Genomic DNA, 24,173 nt, shown 5'->3' on the forward strand with positions numbered 1-24,173 from the left:
GAAGGAAGGAAGGAAGGTCGGTCTACTATGTGCCAGTCTTCCTGATTCCAGGCCCAGAGCTCTATCTATTGCATCATCGAACTGCCTCCTTAGCTAGTTGTGATATATGCTATCAGATTTGTATTATCCTGTGAAACAAATCTAAAAGCCTATTTATATGAACCGAAGGACCATCTTTACAAGATGCCAGACCTAAACTCTTATACATAGAATCATATGATCATAGGTAGAGCAGGAAATTACCTCAGTAGCCTTTACTTTCAGTCCCCTGATTATATAGCTGGAGAAGAATTTGTTAAAGAATTTTTGGTTAAAGAAATTGTCCAGGGGCATTCAGGGAGAATCAGAGAGAGAGAGAGATGGGCATTGAACCCAGGTCCTCTAATTCTGGAGCCACTGTTTTTTCTACTGTACTGTGTTGTCTCATACATCACTATTGGTCATGAGGGAATCTGAAAAAGTCTGCAAATCTCTCAACCGTTATTGTAAAAAACAACTCATATCTTCCTGAACTTGTAACAGGGGAGAAGACAGCACATTGGAGTAATATCTCTTTTTGAAGTTCTTTTTCCCTATTCTCCAAAATGATCTTATTGTTAGACTTCTGTTTATATGTTTTTATTAGACCTCCCCAAGAGCTGTCCCTGCATATTAGTAGACTCCTTTTAACCTGAAGATTTCTACATGTTTTTATTAATGAGTATAACATTACTGAAGAACTCCAAGGCCTCATTCAAATAGTACTTGAATCAGTTTTTCTAGAGAGAAGTCTGAGTTTTTTAAAATTCCCTCTGTGCCTTCATACCTCATCTTTAACAATAATGATAATACCTTCTTGTTATAATTAGAGAGCTAAGGAAATAAGGGGCTACCTTAAGTGCCTGAAGGCAATGGAGTTACATCTGATGATCTCTTGAGATTCCTTCCAGCTCTGAGATGCCTGATTCCAAGTTTGAGAGCCAGTACTTCAGACAAGAGGGTCATGATTTGTTTGTCTGGGTTTGGGGTGCTTTTTTGTTTGGTTTAGCTTTTTCTTTTTCTGCAAGTCTGCAAGTAGAGCCTAGAGATTTGGGCTTGGAACAGAAATACCTTGTGACTCCACAGAAAGCATTCTGAAGGGGAAATTTGAGATGCAGAAAAAGCAGGCATTGAATGGAGAAAACAGTTTCTGATGTCACTGTGATTGAGCTCTCAATCCCCTGCCTCCAATGCTTTCTCCTACCTACAGGACTCAAAATATTAGAAAAGGATTGATTTTACCCCAAATCTATTTTGACTAGAACAATCTGCCACTGTTACTGTGGATAGAAAGGGAAGCAGGTTCAGTTTAGGGAGTCACACCACTTACTATTCCTCACTTGAGTTGTAATAAACTACCAGATAGGATCAACAGGAAGAAAAGAAAATTGTGTGTGTGTGTGTGTGTGTGTGTGTGTGTGTGTGTGTATGTGTGTGTGCGCGCACGTGCGTGTGTATGGGAAAGGAATACATTTCCTTTTCTCTTTCTTCCTAATCAAATTGGAGCATTGTTCCAATGCCAAAGAATATTTTGTGTATAACAGTTGTTGCTCTAATTGCCTTCAGTGTGGCCACCAAGAAAGGATATCCCAAATTAATTACTCTGGTTTAAACAAAAGAAAAACAAGATTTCTGCAGTCACCGTTTCACTGTTAAAAACTAAAATGCTCTTGTGCATCACCACAGAAACTCTCAATGAGTGTTCTTTCTCTTGGTTGAACTGACAAGGAAATGGTATGACACATTTGTTGATGAGTTATCTGCCTCCAGATGGTCATCTTCATTCATGATGCTGGCCTGAGAGAATTTTAACAGAACATTTTGAAGTATTTGCTTTGCACAAATTATTGTTTTATCTAGGACCCTCTGTTTCACATGGTAATGGATTTTGTGCAGTATGCCGTGCAAGTAATAATGATAGGTCTGATGGCAATCGTCTGTGCTCTTTGGTTTTTTCTTTGTCTCCAATTGTATAGTAGTCCTCCAACACAACTTTCTGTGGTTGTTAATTCTATAATACCTGCCTTTTCTTTTAAATTGATGATTTTGTCTTGAGGTAAGAATTTTAAGGTTTAGGACAGTAATTTATGGTAGGCAGCTAGCTGGACAAAGCACTGGGTCTGAAGTCAGGAAGGCTAGAGTTCAAATATGACCTGATATTTACTAGCTGTGTGATCACAGGCAAGCCATTTAACTGCTGTTTGCCTCAATTTCTTCATCTATAAAATGGGAGTGATAATAGCATTACTTCCCAGGGTTATTGGAAGGATGGAAAGAGCTAACATGTAAAAGTGTATTGTAAACCTTTAAGCATCATATAAATGCTAGCTATTATTATTATTATTTATTTATTGTTTAAACCAATAGCCATAATTTTTAAAACCCTCACCAATACTATGTGTTGGTTCCAAGGCAAAAAAAGAGTGGCAAGGGCTAGGCAATGGGGGTTATAACTTGCCATGGGTCACATAGCTAGAGAGCATGTGAGGCCAAATTTGAACCCAGGACCTCCTACCTGTAGGCTTGGCTCTCAATCCACTTAGCCACCTAGTTGCCCCTGCCATCATTTGTTGAAGGAAAAAATTCAGAAAACTACTGAAAACTTGTTGTATGTCTTCAGTTACAATTATTCAGGTAATAAATAGAAATTGAAAAATAATTGGCTGAGGAATATCTATTTTGTGAGGTTGAGAGAGGAACAACAGTGTTCAAGGAAAGGAATTCAGTTTATTTTTTTCATTTAATAAGATAAATAGAACCTTTCTGAAATCTTTGCTCAGGAGTCTTCAGTCTTATTCTTCTCACTAAGAACCTGTGCCCTTTTCTCTTTGCTACTTTGAGATCCTCAATGACAGTGATAACGTTTTCTAAGTCTTTGGTGAGAGTCATGTAATTTTGCTTATATAAATTTAATATTTATGCTATAATATTTATTATTCATGGACTTCAATATTGTTTAATTAATTTGACAGTGTAAATTTTTATTTTAAGTCATACTTTGCCCCATATATACATATATCTTTGTATCTATATATGTTGTACGTATATTTATTTTTATATATATAAATATTTATATATATTGCATATATATATATATTTATGCAGGCATTTATATGCATATGTCCAGATCAGAATGGTGGTTATTTTCCATTGTTTCATGACTTATCTATGAATAAAGTTTGAGGCATAGCCCATCTTTGACCATGTTTCTTAACCATGGAACTACCTTCATTATCAAGTCCATAAGACAACATTTGCACTGAGATTTTTAAACCCTTAAATATATTGCTTTTCATCCCTCAAAACTATTCTGTATAGCAAACAAAAGTACAGAATATAAATATTCTACTTTTAAAAATAAGTTTTATTGATAACCCTTTGTTTTTTTTTAATATTGTCATAATTTCCCTCAGTATCTTTCCCCTTCCCCCCCCCCTCCCAGAGAGCCATCTCATTTTGCAAATAATATTTTTAAAGATTCCCTCTCCCCAAAGAGAGGGGAAAATTGGCATGAAGTTTCTAAATTTGTGCAGGGTACAATACTTATGGACCTCCCACCTCTCTGCAAAGGGATATCGTCTCATATCTCCTACTTTGAGCCATTCCTATTCTTTATGTTCTTGTGACATTCACGTTTGATTGTTTCATTTGTGCTTCTTTCCACTTAAAGTATTATAGTCACTGTGTACACTATTTTTTGATTCTACTGACTTGACTCTTCATCAGTTCATGTAGCTCTTTCCACATTTCTCAGTATTTGTCATATTCATAATTTATTCCAGTTTGTTTAGTCATTCCCTGATTGATAGGCTTCTGCTTTGTTTCCAATTCTTTGCTATTGCAAAAAGTGCTATTATAAATATTTGTATGCATATGGAGACTTCACTCTAATTATTAGCCTCTAGGGTATGAGCATAGTAATGGAATCTAGGTCAAAAGACAGACATTTTAGTCACTTTACATTATGTGTAAAAACAATACAAACTTTTGTAGTACCCATATTGCTTAGACAATATAATTTTATAGGACCTTCCTGACAGTCTCAAAGTGTTCACTAATTACATCTCAGACTAGTTTCCAATTAATTTCTTTCTCTTCTCCACTAAAGAAAGAAAAGCAATACAGCAGACAATGGTCTAGTGGATATTATTCTTCTATAGATAGAAAAAAAATAAGACATTTGCTTAATCCTCTTGGATACAAATGTAGGTTATTTATATCTGTTATATTCATCAAGATATTTTGTAAATGATTTAGGCAGCCATTTTTCATAAAAATATATGTGTTACCATATATAGCCTTTCAATGAAGTAGCAGGGAAAGAAGAGTCCTACTTAAAGACAACTTAGAAATCTGTCCCATAACCTTGGCCCTAGAGAAGATAGGAGAAAATTCACCTCTTTCCTTTCAGAAGTAGCAAGTTGGCGAGGTTACATATTGTTACTTGTGTTGGTTATTCTGTTGCATTGGTTGGTTTGGGTTAACTATTTGTCACTACAAGGGATGTGGGGGCAAAAATGACTGCTATAAAAAGAGGAACATCAAGAAAACATTTTTAGGTTATGTCACAAACAAACCTCAGTTATAGGTGACTCTAAATCTGACTTTTGATGGGTGACTTTTTCAATGATGAAATAAGATTTGTCTTCGAGTAAAGTCTGTAATTGGAAGGTATCTGTCCTTCAGGAGCAGTGCGGGGTTGTTGTCTCCATCGCTCTGCCCTCGTTATTTTTCCACTCACCTCAGTAACTTTTAATATGTTCTCATTAGTTAGGCACCTTAGAGAAAGGCATCAATTCTCCAGAGACTTCTTAGTTTTTGCAATCTTCTGGACTCTTTAAACCTGGAGGACCAGACAGGAAGGGAATTCAAATTGAACAGGGGGAGAAACCATGGCTAGAAGTGATCAAGTAGATTGCCTTGAAGCAGATGCTTGACTGGAGAGGAAATTGGGCTCAAAGGGTTTTCTATTGTGTAGGAGTGTGTGATATTGTATCAGTTCTCATGAGGAAGCATTGTGGTTTTGTGACTGGCATTAATAATAGAATATTGAGTTTGAAAATAAAAGACCTATTTTTTCCTGCTGGGGACTGCCACTCTCTCTGACCTTAGACAAATTGTCTTGGCTTCTGAGTGTTAGTTTTGCATCTCTCAAGTAGGGATTATATGGTACCTATCGCACATCCACATGTGTATACTCACACAGTTCACCTGGAGGTTAAGATAAACTGTGTACTTTGCAATAATCTTTTATGCACTTTGAGTTCAGCTGGGCTAAGTGCTGTGTGACAAAGACGTCGAGTTCAAACTCCTAGATGGTCAGATCTGTTTGGATTAGACCTTTGGCAATCAATATCCACTTGGCATCGCATGCATTTTCAAGGTGGGGGGATAGTGTGGTCTGAAAAATTGCTGCTCCAGGACCGTGTTCATATTTGACCCCCGCTAAATGTAAAGAGATTTCTTTTCATTCTTCCAGTTTCCCATTAGAGGCTGTGATCCTGTAAAGTTATAGACTTAATAGCCTTTATAAAAGAAAAGGGGGAGGGGGGAGAACTGCTGTTACTTCTGCCACCTCTTGCTGTATCTGGGAAAGTGCCAGACAATGAAACTTTTATAAATGTTTTCTGGGTACTGAATGTTTTCCAGTAAATAGAGGAGTACATATCCCAGAAAAAAAAAAAGATCCAGGACTCACGAACTCACACTCCTATTGAATTTAATATACTTTATGCAAAAGAGGCAAAAAAAAAAAAACGTTGCTAATATCATACTTTTCAGGGAGGCATTTTTTCTTCCCTTGTTTAACTGTCTAAAATGTGTTTTCCTTTTTTTCTTTCTCAGATGAGTATAGGATCAAACCTGTGGAAGAGGTCAAATACATGAAAAATGGGGGAGAAGATGAACAGAAAATAGCAGCCAGGAACCAAGAAAACTTGGTAAAAATAAGATTCTCCTATCCCAGGGAATTGGGGTGATACTGTTGTGGTAGAATCTGTACTGTGTTCAAATGACAACTCACCCATAGAAACAGGATTTCTTGATTTCTTGAAATTGTTTTTGCTATTTATAGTTTGCCTGGAAGCTTGCAGAATTTTTCCAGTATCCTGTTTGCCTCTGAATAAGACCTTGCTTGATCTTGTTAAGAGAGAATGCTTCTGTGTTGAATTTTGTATGTTTTTATATTCACCCCTTTTAACTTTTTATTCAGGTCAGGATGAAGGAGGATGACTTGTATATTCTCTGCATATAATGTTGTTGAAGGAAGTTACTTTTAGATACCTTGCAAAACAAAACAAAACATCTTAGGTTTCTCAGGCTGAAGGTAGGTTTGTCAGTACTTCATATTTGTGTCATGAACTATTATATGAGTGTTGATTAGTGTGAGAAATAAATATAATTACTGATTTCATTCAATAAGCATTTATTAAGTGCCTACTATGTTCAGGCACTGAAGTAGGTCCTGGAGATACATTACCTTTTACTGGGGAAAAAAGGGAATAATAAGTCAGTAGAAAATATATTCTAAGATAGTAGGTGAAGATTTAAAAAAAAGAGAAGGACAGTGTAGTGACTCAATGGATTGACAACAAAGCCTGGAAATAGGAAGCCAGGGTTCAAATGTGACCTTCAGATACTTCCTAGCCTTGTGACCCTGGGCAAGTCACTTAACCCCAATTTGCCTAGATCTTACCACTCTTCTGCCTTGGAATCAATACTAGTATCAATTCTAAGACAGAAAGTAAATGATTAAAAAAAAAGAAAATATATACAAATAGGCTGTAATATTATTTCTATAAACAGGAAAGATTATACAGCTCTCTATTTCTACTTCTATCAGACAGAACTAATGATATCTAGGAATCCCACCAACAAGCTATTTTAATTGTACATATTCAGTTTTGCTTTGGTTTCTAAATTGGAATCTTTGACATCATTTGACATTTGTACATCATGCCTTAATGAATATTCATCAAAGAAATTTTCAGTGTCACAAAATCTGCCCTTTTATTTTATTTTACTTTATTTATTTGTTGTTTTTTTTTAAACCCTTACCTTCCATCTTGGAATCAAATCCACTGAGCTACCTAGCTGCCCCCTGCCCATTTATTTTAAAGAGATTTTCCCATTTTATGTATATTGTGTTTAATTTTAACCACAACTGAGGGATGTGGAACAATATTCAAAAACTCTTGAGGTCTGAAACCCATCATTTTCTATGATACTCTGATGAACTTATCAAACTCACTCTTTACAAACCGTCCCTGAGCTGAGTACATTTTGTAATTTGAAGTGCTACCTTTCAGATACTGAGTAGTCTGAGTGATTTCGAAGGGATTGAATGTACTTTGAATGATCAAAAATGGAGTTGTCAGAATATTTGATCTGGAGTTCTTTAGCATAACAGTTAAATCTCAGTAGCTAATCCTTCCTATAATGAGAATTTGGGGAGACTAGCATTTTAATGTAGAATATATACATATATATAGCTTGATAATATTTAGAATGTTCTTGATTTGCTAGTACTTTCCCCCTATGACTACCTTCCATCTACTCTGTATCTATGCATTATGTATATATTATTTTCCTCATTGGGATATAAGCAGGAGCTGTTTTTATTTTTTCTTTGTATTCTCAGTTGTTTCAGTCATGTCTGATTCTTTGTGACCGCATTTGGGGTTTTCTTAGCAAAGATTCTAGAATGGTTTGCCATTTCCTTCTCCAGCTCATTTTACAGATGAGGAAACTGAGGCAAACAGGGTTCAGTGACTTGTCTAGGGTCATACAACTATTAATGTCAGAGTAGAACTAAGGAAGATGAGTCATCCTGACTCTAGGTTTGGTGCTCTATCCACTATGCCACCTGGCTGCCTAATAAATAATGTGATTGAGTAATTATACAAAAACTTCCTAGGATTGAAGAGTTGAGTAGCTGAAACTTCAGGAATCATTTCTTTGCTTTATCTTGATGAATTAACTGCATTTTGCCCTTTTTCAAATATGACATCTTCCTCTTGAGTTACAAATTCTTCAGCATGGGACTTTCCATTCTCATCTAGTTGCTTGTCATTAAACACGATGGCTTTGTCTTGGGTTTTCCTCTTAAGAGAAATTTCTAGTCTGCAACTTTTTGCCTCTGGTATCCACATCAAGAAGAATAGTGTTCTCTTATGACACAGCTTTTTCCCCCTCTATAGGCACAAAATATATTGCCAATGTCACCTTTTTTCAGTCAACACCTGCTCTACAGTCAGCATTTGTTTCTGCTTTGTGCAGGTGTGTGTCCCTGGCTTTCTACAGGCAATAGTAATTAATAGAATTAATTAGTTCAAGAACCATTAGTACTGCCTATTGACCTCATACACTGGCTAGGTTACCCTGTGTAAGTCACTTACCCTATCTGAGTCTTACTTTCTTCATTAATAATATAGGAATATTAGCACTTACCTCATGTGGTTCTTTTGAGGATCAAATGAGATATTGTATATACAGCTCTGTGCAAAATTTAAAGTTCTATATAAATGTGGCCTCTTGGTATTTTTATTCAGAACAACATTTTAAAAAACCCAGAAACAAAGACAACCGAATAGCTCTTTCATTTATGTTAAAACTTTTTTTCCCTTCAGTCAAAGAGTATTTGCTAATATGTTTGCCCATTGTATCCCTGGACAGAATATGAATTCCTTAGAATGGAGGGAAGGAGAGGCAGGTCAGTAGAGATAGTCTCATTTTTGTCTTCGTATTCATTTTGCCTTGCCTAATAAATGTTTGTATAATTTAATTTACTACAGTGAACTCTTGATTATTTTCAGGTAGGTTATCATCTTTTTGCTTAGCATTCAATTATTGCCATATCTTACCATTTTTACCTTCACAACATCTCTTATATATTGTCTCCTTCTCTCCATCTGTATAACTCCTACCCTACTTAAAGTCCTAATAACCTGGGCTATTGCAGTAACCTCTGTTGGTCTCTCTGCCTCAACTTTCTCCCATTCCAATCCATTAGTTCTTAAGTTGTTTTCAATCATGTTCAACTCTTTGTGACTTCATTCGGGGTTTTCTTGACAAAGATGCTGGAGTGGTTTGCCATTTCCTTCTCCAGATTCCAATCCATCCTTCACTCAGTTACCAAAGTTATATATTTTCCTAAAGCATAGGTTTAACCATATTCACTCCTTCTCTCTGTCTGTTTCTCTGTCTCTGTCTCTGTCTCTCTCTGTCGCTCTCTGTCTCTGTCTCTCTGTCTCTCTCTGTCTCTCTCTCTCTGTTTGTCTGTCTCTCTGTCTCTCTCACCTCTTTCTATCTCGGAATAAATCTCAGTGGCTTCCTATTGTCTTTCAAATCAAATATAAGTCCTCTCTTTGGCATTTAAAGACCTTCACAATGTAGCCCCTTCCCATTTTTCCTTATACTTTACATCTCTCCTCACATGCTCGGATCCCACCATGATGTTTATTTGTTGTTCTTTGCACATGAAATTCCATGGACCTAACTCTTAACCTTTGCATTTATTGCCCCCCATGCCAGGAATGCTCTCTCCTCAAATCTCCCTTTAGCTTCCTTCAAGACAACTCAAATCCCGTCATCTAAAGGAGGCATTTCCCAGCTCCAAGACTCATCTGCCTGTTACTGCTTTGCCTCTAAGATTACTTTGCCTCCACTCCTTATGTATCATGTACACACATAATTGTTTGAAAGTCATTTTCTCCATTAGAATATGAGCTGCTGGAAGCAGAGATTGTTTATTTGTATCCTCATTGCTTAGCACAGTGCTTAAGGCATAGCAAGTGTTTAATAAATGTGAGTTGACCCACATCTCTTTCTGTTGAAATGCTTTACTTCAAAGTCCAGCCTCCACGAAACTTCTCTGGAGGTAGTGAAAGGCTAAGAAAAAATACCCTGGGCCAGGAGAAGGGAAACATTTCTGAGAAAGAAAGAAGGAAAAAAGAATAAGTGAAGAGGGGAATTTGGAGGTGTGAGATGAGAAATGATGGAGTAAAAAGAGAGTAGGATTTGAAGCATAAGAACCTAAGTCCAAATGTAAGCTCTGACACTTACATCCAACCTGTGTGACCTCTAGCAACTGCTTCAACTGAGAGAGGGAGGATTGGGGAGGATAACCTGTAAGCTTCTTTCTCACTCTAAAATTTCAATCTTATGATCTTAAATTCATGCCTCAGTATCCTTTGTAAAGAAATGAGGGAGTAAAGACAGATGGTGGGTTCAGGAACTTGAGAGAATGGAGAATGTTTGAAGGATTTCTGTGAAATAATTATCCTTCTCTCTGTTGAGAATATCATTCAGAGAATGAATAATATGGAGATAAAAAAAATAAAAAGAATATCGTTCAGAGTCCAATTGAGTTTTTACAGCATCAGAAATCTGACTTTCTCCAGGAATGTTCTGTGCCCTGGAAGTAAGCCTGGAAAAAACATATGAATGTAGGTATTATAGAAATCACTACAAAGAAAATTATGGGTAGAAGAGAATTTAAAGTGTTAGTGATGATATTTTTAAATTATTTTTCAATCAATAAGCATTAATTTTCTCTCCATCTTAACACCTGTCCTCACTTGGGGCAGTGGGGGGAGGGGAGAATAAAAATAAAATCCTTATAAACAAATTGTCAGTTGAAACAAATTCCCACTGGCCATAGCATGTGTATCTGTGTATCTGCAAATGTGTATCTGCAAATACTGCATCTTGAGGCTATCACCTCTTTGTCAAAAGGAGTGATATGTCTCATTATTGTTCCTATAGAAATATAGTTGTTTGCTACATTCATAAGAGTTCTTAATCTTCCAAGTTTTGTCTCTCCAATGTTGTAGCATTGTGTATTTGTTCTCTTGGTTCTCACTTTACTCTGCATCAATTCATCCAAGCCTTCCTAGGTGTCTCTTTTCTTATGACACAATAATATTTTATTACACAAATATACCATAATTTGTTCAACATCCCCAGTTGATAGGCAGTCACTTAGTTTTTATAAATATTTTTGTAAATTGGGGTTCTTTTCCCCTTTCTTTGATCTCTTTGCAGTATAGACCAAGAAGCCATATTCCTGGGTCAAAGGTTTTGCACAATTTAGTGCTTTTTGGGGAAAAGTTCCAAATGGCTTTCCAGAATGACTAGAGCAATTCACATCTCTGCCAGTAGTAAATTATTGTGCCTATTTTCCCAAAATCCCTCCAATATTTGTCATTTTTGTGGGTTTTGCAAGTTTCATGGGCCTGAGGTAGAACCTTAGAGCTGCTTTAATTTTCTATTATTTCTAATTTGGAGCATTTTTCATATGGCTATTGACATTATAGATTTCTTCCTTTACAAGCCATTCATATCCTTTGACCATTCATCAATGGGGAAATGTTAGTAATAGCTTTGATCACATGATGGGCAATCAAGCTCAGCCAAAAATGGAAAATGAATTTTAAATGAATTTTCTCAGATATGGCTTCCTACTTAATGTTTAAAATGATATTTTTATCTCCTTTACTTATCTTGGACAATATCTTCATATATGTCATATTTCTCTTACAGAGAGAGACTGAGTTAACTATTAGAATTTTTTCTCATACTGGTAAAAATTATGAAAAGAATCTTGTTGTCCAACTATTAGAGACAGTAAAATTCAAGTCCCCAATTCATTATCATTCAACAAACATTTATTAAACACTTACTATATTAATTATCCTGTACTGTTCTCCAAGAATGTTTTTTAAAAATACAACTACACAATGCAGAACTAGTTCCTCCAAGGAGCTTACCATTTAATGGAAGGGGAATCTATGCAAGTAAAAATTAGACAAACTGGAACAAGATAAGTGGAAAGAAAGACTCCAAAGAAATTTGAGGAGGAGAGAAATTTGAGGAAAGGGGATAATGTCAGGGAAGGCTTCATGGAAGAGATGCCACCTGAGTTTTTCACTTAATGATGGAATTACTAAAGATATGGTGATGGAAGAATGTATGACAAATAAGAAAGGAGAGAGAAAAGTTCATTTTGTCTGGAATATGGAATGTGGAGTCCATGAACTAAAATAATACAAGACAAAGAAGTCAACCAGATAGATTGAAATATGCAACTTGAATGTATTTGATTAGTGTCAAAAGGCTAGATTTTATCACAGTGCTCAGAAAACTCAAGTTTTGGGGGAAATTAATAAATATTGAACCTGAGTGCCCATTATGGGTCTAAACCACACTATGAAATGTGGTGAGTGTAAAATAAGTATAAGATACTGTATTGCCCCAAAAATAATGTTTACAAGTGAAATAGAAAAACAAAACAATAAATAATTAAGTACTGATTATGTCAGTGACATGCCCAGAAGAGTACAAGTACAAGAGAAATGCAGGAAATGATAGCAAGACTTCAACCTTCTCGCTTAGACCAAGGCAGTAATATCTCAGATTTACAAAGGATGTTGGAGACCATGTGATCCAAACTGTACTAAGAATTCCTTTTGAAATAATATGCCCAACAAGTGGGCACCTAATCTTTGCCTGAAGATCCCTATTGTGGAAGAATCCACTACCTCCTCTGGAAGACCATTCCTTCTATTTTCAGATAATTATAATTTTGGAATTTTTCCTTTTTGTTTACATTTAATTTTTATTTTATTTTTTCCTCAGATATATAAGCAAAAAATTGTAATATTCTTTTTAATTTTTAGCACATAATCTTTCCCTCCCTCATTTCCCCTCCCCTCCCCTTAAGGAGGCAAGCATTTTGATATAGATTATAGATGTGAATTCATGTAAAACACTTTCACATTAGCTATGTTGCAAAAGTTCTTTAAAAATAAAAGAATAATTAAGAAAGTATGCTTCAGTCACCATTTGGACTCCATCCACTTTTGTGTCTGGAGGCAGATAGAATTTTTCATCAACTCTTGTGGAATTATCTTGAATCCTTATATTACTGAGAATATCTAAGTCATTCAGAATTGATCATTATGCAGTATCCTGTGTATAATATTCTCCATGTTTCTTCTTACTTTCCCTTGTATCAGTTCATGTAAGACAAAGTGTTTTTCTAAATCAAACCCATGTTTCCTTCTTGTTACTCCTGCCCATTATTCCTAGTTCTGTACTCTATGATCAAGCAAAGCATTAGTTTTTATTACTTATTTGTTTGATCTCTTTGAAGAGGAAAAACAGAATAGCATTCTGTCAGCTGTATGGTGGGCTACTTATTTTTTTACATAATCTTTTCTGATCCTTTCATGACTAATCATTACATAATTGACAAAATCTTGATCAGTGTAACTATATTCAGTGACATATCAGAGAACCTAAACTTTGTGAGTGAGCTTTATTTTTTATTCTTAAGTTTTTTTGCATTTTAAGTACTGGGTTTTGTTTGTTTTTGGACTATCACTGAGAAGCTGCTGTATGGCAAATGACTTTGTCTTATTAGTAAATAAAAGAACAGACTCTTCTATCAGAGCAGAGATCATTTTACAGAGAGCATTCCTATATGGAGAGTTGAGGAGCTCTATGGCCCCTTCTCTTCTGACTCAGCTGTTATTCTGATGCAGAAGCCCTGATCACCTCGTCCCTAGAATATTACAGTAACAGTCTGGTTGCTTTCCCTGCTTCAAGTCTTTCCCTCCTCCAATCCATCTTGCATTCAGCTGCCAAAAGTGAGCTTCCTGAAATGCAGGACCGACCGTGTCACCCTACCCCTTCTCTGAGATCTCCTCCGCTTTATCCTATGTATACTCTTTCTGTACAAAGTTGTTTTAATATTTTCTACTCTATTAGAATGTGAGCTCATCAAGGGCAGGAATTTTCTTTACATTTCTTTTTATTTCTAGCCCTTAGTACAGGGTCTCACAAGTAGTTTCACTCTATCAAATACTCTTTTGACTTGATGTTGGACTCTGAGCTTCAGTTTCCTAATCTGCAAAATGAGGACCTTGGTTGAGATGATCTCTGAATTTCCTTTCAGCTCTTAAGTCTGTGATCCTAAGAAAACAAGTTATCAGGTTAAAGAAAAATCACTAGCACCCACAATTGGATTCTACTTCCTTGGTTGGCATCATCCCAATAGCAGCATCTCCCCCCATCGCCATCACATTATAATGGACTAACAAAAAAAATGCCCCAGAAAAAGAAAAAAAGAAAAAGCCCTTAATTTTACTCCAATTTAACTCCATCACCTCTTTTGATATATTTGAAACTTTTGATTTTTAGTTCTTAAGTTCTTTGAAAAAAACATTTAGAAAATCCAAATCAACATTTTCAACATTTTCTCTCTAATTAGATTATCCAACTTATTGGTCCACATATTTTCTTACCTGATATTTATCAGTAATGATAGTCATGATAATAGCTGCCAATTATTCTTTTTTAACCTTTATTTCCTGTTTTAGTTACAGATCTTAAGGCAGAAGGGCAAGGGCAAGGCCAGTATGGTTGTGATTTGCCTAGGGTCACACAACTACTAAATGCCCAAGTCATATTTGAACCCAAGACCTCTCAACTCTAGGCGCTCTATCCAATAATCCACCTAGCTTCCCCTACTGTCATTTTTAAATTTAAATTTAAATTTAATTTTTATATTTATATTATTTTTATTTTTATCTCACTTCAACTACACAACAACTCAATGAGCTAAGTATGTGAGTATTATTATTCCTGTTTCTCAGATGAGGAAGCTGAGTCTCAAAAAGGGGAAACAACTTGCCTGTCTCTATAGACCACACAGCTGAGTTAATAGCCCTCAAAGAAAAGTTGATGGGCACTAGAGAACCAAGACCTGGATTCTGAGTTCCTCAAGAATGCAGATTGTTTAACATTGCTATCTATAAAAGATTTACCAATAATTCACTCTAGGTTTCTGGAGGAAATCAATTCCATTAACATCCTTGCCCTCTCCAAAGTAAGCACTTATAATGTTAATAGCATTCCTTCTATACTTTTAAAATACCTTCTGTTAATATAATCCACAGTGTTATCTTGTTTTCCTTAGTTATTGCTGACATTTACAGGACTATACTCCCTAATGATCATTAAATCATTTTTCCAGGCAGTAGGTGGCTTAAATAATTGTTCTATTTTAGTATATATTTCCTAGGTTGATTCTTAACTCCAAGACTAATTTTACTTTTGTTTACAATGATTTTCATTTGCCATCTGCTGATATCATTGTCTAAATGAAATTTCTTTTGAATCAGTTTTTCATTATTAGACAAGCTTTCGGTTTCAGTAGTATTTCCAGATTTAGAGACTTGTTTCAAATATTCCTAAGTCACTATTATCATAGGATCCTAAAATGTTATAATTAGAAACTTAGAAGTGATTAATTATGAGATCATAGGCTTGGCAAAGGTTCTTAACCTGGCATCCATAAACTAGATTTTTTTTAAAACCTCTTACCTTCTGTCTTAGAACCAATACTATGTATTGTTTATAAAGGAGAAGAGCAATAAGGGCTGGGTAATGAAGGTTAAGTGACTTCTCCAAGGTCACACAGCTAGAACATTTCTGAAACTAGATTTGAACCCAAGACCTCCAGTCTCTAGGTCTGACTCTCTAAACCACCTAGCCATCCCCAATAAACTTAGTCTATAAAATTATTTTAATACCGGCGTATCAGTATTTGTTTTCCTTGTGTTTTACTTTTTTAATTTTTTTAATTTAAGAACATTCTGAGGAGGGATCCATGATCTTTAAAAAAGTTAAATTATATTTATTTTAATCAAGTTAAATTTAATTCAATTTAATTTAAAAATGTAAAAGTTAATTAAAAATTAAATAAATAATAATAATAATAATAAATGAAAATTAAATAAAGTTAATTAAAAATTAAAAAGCTTTAGAATTAAAAGGGACTATAGAGACCATTTTGTCTGACTACTATATTTTATGAACAAGAAAGCAGTGATTTGACTATAGTCCCCCAGCTATAGGTGAATCTTTTGGTACACTAGAAGAATGGACTTTTCATTTCTAATCAAATATTTCTGTTGCCTATATTGCCAAGGCTATTTTGTTGGTGCTCTATCCATTTACTTCAGTTTCACATATTAAAGTGTTGGACTTGAGCAAAGTAGCTATCTTGCCATTAGTGACTGTGCTTGGCTGGGTTCACTCATGAGAAAGGCATGTTTTCAGGATTGTAAATTTGATGCCTTGAAAGTTATCTGTGATCAGAAAGTCACAGAGGCTGCCATTGCATAGTGAACAGAGAACTGATCTTGGACTCCAGAAAACCCAGAAGTTCCAGTCCTATTTCTAACAAATAGGGGTTGGGTGACCTTTGGAAAGTCACTTTGCATCTCTAGACCTCAGTTTCCTCATCAGGAAAATGAAAGGGTCAGACTCAAGGACTTCTGAGATCCTTTTCATCTCCAGTTTGTGTTCTTTCTAAGGCTTCTTTGGACTCACCATGGAATCACCATTTGAAGTAATAAAACCTAGCTGTTCAGTAAGGCATTGGAGTCAGCAGGATGTGCCAGGGTTATTTATATATGCCAGCAGTCAGCTGTAGAAGGTCTCAGTGTCACTGTGAGGACCAAAGGGCAAGAGATACCTTAGCAGCTTCTGAAAGCCCCCTTGGACTGTTGGTCTGAGATCATGCAAGATCATCATCCTTGCCTCACTGCTTCATTCTGAGAGATCTAAAGCCACATCATTGGTAGCAAGCTCTGAGATGGTCAGATTCTCTGGGATTTCTGGTTATCTGCATCCTTATATAAGTGGAAGGTGCTGTTCTCTACAACAAAGGATTAGGTTTAAATTGATTTTTTTTTCTTCAGAGGAACAACATTTGATTAATTTGCTTTAAAAAATTGAACTTGAGCTGTGTTCTTCCCCCTGAACAGAAACCTTTTGATTCTGTTTTTCACATGATTTCATGGAGAAACTCATACCCCAACAGATTTCCTTTTCTGTCCTCATTTGTCCTAGGACCATTAAATGGTGAGCTAAAATAATCCTGGGAGGTTTGGTTGCCTTCATTCTCTGTTTCTCATATGAAGAGTTAGATTATTTTTATTTAAAAGCCATATAAAAGAAGAGATTGTTACTATTGGAAATTCCCAATCTCCCTTAGCGGCTAAAATAGGCAACACTATTGAGATTTGGGTAAAATAAACTGGATCTGCTTAATAATGAGACTGCAACAAAACTGTTCTTAAAGAGAAAGGCATCAAGTCCTTCATTTTATTTCAGGAAACATTTACTAAACACCTACTAATACACACAGATTATTGAGCTAAACACTGGAGAAAGAACCCTTTGCCCCCCCCCCAGGACCTTACTTTAAACTGAAAGTACTTAGCACAGTGCCTCACTCCTAGTAGGTGCTTAAAAAATGATTGTTGAGTAGCTCAGTGGCTCTAAAGCCAGGCTTAGAAACTGGAGGTTCAGAGTTCAAATATAGCATCAGACACTTCCTAGACACATGACCATGGGCAAGTCAATTGACCTCCATTGACTAGCCTTTACCATTCTTCTACCTTTGAACCAATACACTTTGATTCTAAGACAGAAAGTAAGGGGTTTTTTAATAAATAAATACTTGTTGACTTGACTTAGAGGAGATAGAGCAAATACATAAAGTAAATACAAGATGAATTGAAGAAGAGGAGGGCAGGAAGTGGGGGGAGGGAGAGAGAGAGAGAGAGAGAGAGAGAGAGAGAGAGAGAGAGAGAGAGAGAGAGAGAGAGAGTTTGTAGTCTTAAAGCCCAGAGGCCATTTGTTTTTTAAAATTTAGCCTGGAGGGATTGGAAACCTGGCTTTGAGTACAACTCATTGTATCCCTGCTCTGAGGGATTTTTAGAAAGCTTAAGTGATTTCAGACTTAATGTAGAATTTCCCAGGGCTCTAAGTTATCTGGAGATTTAATTAACTTTTCTTTAAAGAAGATAAGTAAACTTCCAATTGGTCCCACACTCATAATCTCTTCCCTGGTTGTCCAACCAATAAAGTAAGGGTGATACATACCCCTTCCTTAGTCTTGAGAAATGTTGTCTGGCTTACAAATAATGTCTAGAAACATTTTCAGCTCCTTAGAAAAATAGTAGCCTTATGTTAATAAATTATGGTCATGGCATTTTTTCTTTGTTACTTATTAGGAATGAGAGAGAAGTTTGTGTGTATTAGCTTCTATAAAGCTGCTCTGATTGTAGTTTTCAAAGTCTTTGAGATGATTCTGGAGATGGTGGTATTCTTTGTTTTTAGGGTAGACCAGGATTGGAGGAACTTAGCTCTCCAAGGAGGAGGGATCTGATTAATCAGCTATCATGAACTCAGGTGTTGGTTGCATAAAAAGTAAATAACCGAGCATATGATCCAAGAAACCTATTAAATGGGCAGATATTATGGCCATTGACATTCTGTTCCAGGTTTGGTTGCTGACATAGTATAAATATGTAAGACACTTGAAATCCATGAATCTTCTTTACAGGGAATATGGAAAGAGTAAGGAGAGCATTGATGCTCAACATCTAATCATTTGTATGATTAGAGATTAGTAATATACTATATTTCAGTATTACTCAATAAAAAAAAACAAATGTATGGTCATCACTGCAGTGACCATAAACTGACTCTTAGAGGATTTGCATCAGTCACTATTTGAGGACAGAAAGGGGAATAAGCATTTATGAAGTGCCTCCTCTGGTCCAAGCACTGTGCTAAGTGCTTTCCAAGTAATATCTCACTTGATCCTCAAAACTCTGCACAGATAGGTGCTATTATTAACCTCATTTTACAGTAGAGGAAACTGAGGCAGACAGAGATTAAGTGACTTGCCCAAGATCACACAGCTACTAAGAATAAGAAGCAGAATTTGAATGCAGGTATTCCTGACTTCAAGCCCAGAATGCAGTCCACTATGCCAAGACATAATTAAAAACCTTATTTCAAATCATACCATCTCTACTATTTCTAGAGAAAGTGACCTCAAGTTCACAAGTGGCAACTTTAGACATTTTTCATATATCTGCTTTTTTTCTTGACATTCTCTTTTTCATGTTTGCACATTAGTCTCCCATTTATAGATTGGCCCTTGGTCCTGGTTATAACCACTATAAAGTCAATGTATTAAAAGTGAACCAAGCAGTGAGTTGTTGCTGAAAGGCTTTAAAGGCTGAGGGCTGTTATGATGACTTCTGTTTTCCCAGTATTGTTTTGAAATGTATTCTTTGTTAAACATGTTTTCCTTAGATGCAGAGTGTTGTATAAATATAAATTGTGGTTCACATACTTGACCACATCCTCCTCCCTCCCAGCAGAGGGTGATTTGTCTCCTTTTTGCCTTTTCTAATTAACTACTGCCACTCCAAAAAGCAAGGATAATAGACAGCCTGAATTTTGGCTTCTTCCCCATTAAATAGTGATAGCCTAGTATTCAAGCACAGATCCTGGTGAAGGAAAGCCTTCCTCAAATCATGGTGCTATTTGTATGGTGTATTATCTTGGTTCATTAGTCCTATTGATCAGACTAAAAGGGCAGGATATTGTTACCCAGTTGTTACAGTAAGAAGTGGCAGAGTGTGGAAAATGAATACTAGCAAGATTTTTGTCCATAATCTTGAAACCTGAATTGCATGAGTAGCTAACATATAATACAGTAAGGGGTGATATGCTCTTTCTGCAGGCTGTTCAGATTTCTTTCTCCTCCCCAGTGGGATGCTAAAAATAAATCCAAGGCGTATAGTTTCACTTATGTTTTAGAAAACTTAATGAGGTGGTTTGTCCAAAAAATTAATAATTTATATTCTGAAGGTAATTACACAAATAATAATGTTTCCTAGAGAAAATGTTAGATTATATTTCTTTATTTTTTCATGTAACCTCAGCTATATGCCTCATTAATGTACATCACAGATTTATAAACCTAATTCAAGTTTGATTTTCAAAATTCTTGATAATACTGAAAGACCTTTGTCCTCACAATGTTGGCAAGATAGGAATAGATAACCAGGCATAAAAGTCTATTAATCTTCCCTCTTGTAAGTACTCATTGTTTAGCTTGTCAACATCATATTAGATCTATTAAAATGCCATCAAATAACTGCCTATTTCTTGTTCATAATAGAACCAATTTAATTTTCCTGATTTGCCTACTACCTGGGTCCTGTGACACTTAATCATTGTTTCTCTGTTCTAAAAAAAGGAAAATATGCTGCTTAGACTCTTTAGCATTTTAATATTGAAATATCAACATGGACTAGAATAGAGCTTAGTCATGTCTTCTCATCTGGGCTCCTCTTGTCTATATTCTTCTGTGAACCTTCTACAGAGGGTTTACCAACATACTGGAGCCTTTCTCTGAGTTTTTGCAATTTGGAGTTAACATTGTAGCACCTGGTACTCTCTCTTTATGACCAGCCCATTTCTTTTTTCTATTAGAAATTTCTTGATGATATCTCTTATGCTACTTCTTACACATAGATTATATTTGAAATAAGCTGAAGCCTACTTGAACCCAAACTGTATCTTTCCATTATCTTTTGGGTGACCCTCAACTCTAAAAAATAAAGGATTTTACATTTCTACTACTTAACATTAAATCTATTCTGAGTGGTTAATGGGGAGGTAGACAGGTTGAATGAAGCCTTGCAGAAAGAGGAAAATGGAATGATTTAGAATGGTAGTTTTAGAAATTAAGATAGAAAGCCTATAGGAAAAGAGTAAGATTGTTGAAAAACTTTGTAAACTTAACAGAAGTTATGTTTCATAAATCTACACTGAGTGAATTCAGCACAATTTCAAGAATTTCTCTGTTTTTTTTTTCTATCAGCCCAAGACCAATTCTATTCAATTAAAGAAACATTTTCTATGTTCAGAACCCTGTGCTAAACTTGAGGGGTTTTCAGACTGAAAAAAGAAATACTGCCTCTGCAACCTTATATACACACCATGTACACATATTATATAAGGTAGGAAGTGAAAAAGACAAGAGAAGATGATGAAGCAAAGTGAACATGGAAAATTTGGGGATGAAAAGGATGGTGTCAGAGAAAACTGGGAAAACTTCTCTGAACTGATCCAAAATGAAGTGAACAAGCCAAAAACTGACACAATTATCACAATATTGTAAAAACAACCAATGTTGAAAGACTTGAGAATTCTGATTGATACAATGACCACCAACCATAATTCCAATAATAGAACATGCTTTCAGTCTCCAAGTAGAGAGAGATGGTTTAATAATGCAGATTGAGACTTTTTTTGAGTACAGTGGAAGGGTCCATTGACAATGTGGGTATTTGTTTTACTTGACCAAAGAAGTTTGTAATAGTTTTGTTTTTCTTACTTTATTGGGGGGAAGGAAAACTGAATTTTAAAAAAAGAAAATTTTGTTAATAAAAAGAGTCTAAGAACTAGGGAAATCAAAGAAAGTAGTAGCCTTCGACCTAAGCCTTTCTTAAAGGAGGATACAGATTATGAAAGGCAGAGTTGAAGCAGGGAGTACATTCTTGAGGTAAGAGAGCAGCTTCTGTGAATTACAGATTTGGAGCTAACATGTTGAGTCTAAAAAACAGCTAGTTGTCCAGTTTAGACTGTAGAATGTGTGAATGGGAATAGATAAGTAGATTGGAACTGTAAGAGGAAGACTTTTAATGCCAGACTAAGGACTTTATGAGGAGTTGCTAAAGCTTTTTTTTTTTTTTCCGAGCCTAAGAGAGTGATCTTGTCAGATCTGAATATCAAGCAAGTTTACTCCGAACTACTGTGAAAGATTTCTTGTAGTACTGAAAAAAATGGAGGAAGAGACACCAATTAAAAAGGTATTACAATAAACCTATGAAAGGCAAAGATGGTCTAAACAAGAGTAGTTAATAAGACATATAATTGGAGGGAATCTCACATCTACATGTGAGAGGTGACTTCATAGTGGACCTTGGCAACTTAATGGGTATTGGGACTGAGACAGATGACTTTCAGAATATGAACCTGGGTGACCAATGGCTCCAAAGCAGCAGGGAAATTTTGAGAAGAGCTGAGCTTATGGGAGAAATAGAAAATTATAATATGTAGAGGTTACAGATTTGAGTGTTATTAGGTCCAAGATAGTGAACTATAGCAGTGAGTGAGGGATTATGAAGTTGTAGATAATGAAAAATTAAAGCAAGCAGATCTTGATGTCACAGCATGGTATAGAAGCAAATGAATTCAGAAATCATTTAAGTGGAATGGGAGAAAAGGAGGGACTGAAGGACTAAAGTTCATTATTAGGAAATAGGATTGGAGGTTGTGGTAAGAGTGCATAAAATTTCACTTTTCAACTGAAAGCATGGCAGGCAATATTTAAAGAGTATTCAGTATATATAATAACCATCTAAGTCATTTCAGCCTTGTCTTTTATACCAGATATATAAATCTTGAGACCCTTCAAACTTCTGAATGCTGCGCAAAATAGATTAAAATGTAATTAGGAAACATTTAACAACATACATCAAAATATAATACAACATTATTATATTAACATATTAACAATGTTAATTCATAGTGTTCTAGTCAATATGCAGCTTGCAGGGATCTATTTCTATTTGAGTTTGATTTCACTGTTCTACATTGTCAGGATCTATAGTATTGTCTAATATTTTATTTTTATAATAACTATGAATCATGACAAAAAGTTTAATTTTGCTATACTCTAAGAAAGAAGAGACACAATTTTTAAAAAAATATTCCCTCAGAAACTACTGAAAAATTTGGTTGGTTGTGTGTGATGTAGAGAGAAAGAACAAAATACTTAAGAGCCCTTGACTACCTACCCAGCTATGATCTTGCCTCTCTCCCATGGAAAGGAATAGGTACATATTTACATATTTACATCCTTAAATATTTAGATCATCCTTAACCTTGTAATACTTAAAAAGTCAGCAAATTGTAATAATTAAAATTAAATTATGAGGCTGTTAGTGGCTTTATTATATCAAAGTAGTGATAGTAAAGAGAGGAAAATGTAGGAAAGAGGTAGAGAGTAGTTTAGTTAAATACCCTAATTGCCATTCTAATGGAATGAGGCTCATCACCAACAAAGGCTCCTTCAGGTCCAATCTCCAGTCAGAAGTCCATCAGAGTCTCTTCAGCAAGAGTCACCAGTATAGTAGTTTCTCCAGCAAGTGTTAACAATGCAAGAATGTATGTTCAGTCCTCTGAAAACACCTTTAAAAGTCATTTTCTCCACCCACTAGCTCTTCCATATCACATCTCAGGAACCAATCATAGTTCCTTACTTTGCCTGACACCACCCAGATAGGGCAGTGCCTATGGGATCAATTTCCTGTCTCTGAAGATGTGTCTGTACTTGTACATCAGTGGTAAAGGATCTTTAATTTCATGACTGATCAAAGGTCCCTGATTGATTACATTAAAGAAAACAGAGAGGATAATTTTCTTTTCATACCCTTCTCAGGCTACCTAGTTATTTTAGCAAGACCACTCAGCTGGTCTCTGCTCTTACATTCTCCCCACATACACCTTCTATTTGCTACTACACATAGGTGGTGTGAGCACAGGACCTGTTTCTGTTTCCAGTGTATTGTCTCTTCTATTATCTTGGGTTACAATTCCAGTTAGCCATATTTATTCTGTTCTTTCCAATCCATTCTCTTTTTCTCTTAGAACATTTTTTAAAGTATTGATCAATTGTTTTGAATATTTTCTTTATTGATAAACATCATTATCATCTTAATAACTTGTATTTAAACTAGCTATAAATAAAAATCTCATTTAATCCTCATAACCTTATGAAGTAAGTACTGTTATTCCAGGTCAACACTCTATACACTGTGCTACTTAGTTTAGAATTATTTGTTTAAATTTAAAACAAGTAAACTTGCAGATAGCCAGAGAAAAACAATCTGAGTTTTGTTTTTTAACTTTTGTGTTGATTATTAAATTTCATTAGTATTAATTGTTCTATTAGTTATAGTTATGGTAGCAATTATTCCCATCACATTGGTTTCCTGAGAAAATTTACCACCAGCTGCACCATCCTCAGTCCAATTTGTCAGTCCAATTGTTACAAAGTTAAATGGATTATGTCCTTTGTATGGAGAATTATTCTAAAATAAAATGAGATACCTTGGGCAGCTATGAGTGCCAAGCCTGGAATCTAGAAGACTCATTTCCTGAGATATTTACTAGTTATGGTACTCTGGGCAAATCTTTTAACTCTGCCT

General features: G+C 35.5%; 1 protein-coding gene across 7 annotated transcripts in view; it reads left to right on the plus strand.

Moving 5' to 3' along the window:
• C2H1orf21 (chromosome 2 C1orf21 homolog) overlaps positions 1-24,173 on the plus strand; it is a 294,516-nt gene that overhangs the window by 170,958 nt on the left and 99,385 nt on the right. For all 7 annotated transcript variants that reach the window (XM_056815641.1, XM_056815645.1, XM_056815644.1 and 4 more), the window contains one exon: positions 5,863-5,957. In XM_056815641.1, the coding sequence (XP_056671619.1) occupies positions 5,863-5,957 (95 nt within the window). The remainder of the gene's footprint in view (positions 1-5,862; positions 5,958-24,173) is intronic.

The sequence above is a fragment of the Monodelphis domestica genome, chromosome 2 (genome assembly GCF_027887165.1).
Source record: "Monodelphis domestica isolate mMonDom1 chromosome 2, mMonDom1.pri, whole genome shotgun sequence".
In the NCBI taxonomy this organism is placed as follows: Eukaryota; Metazoa; Chordata; class Mammalia; order Didelphimorphia; family Didelphidae; genus Monodelphis; species Monodelphis domestica.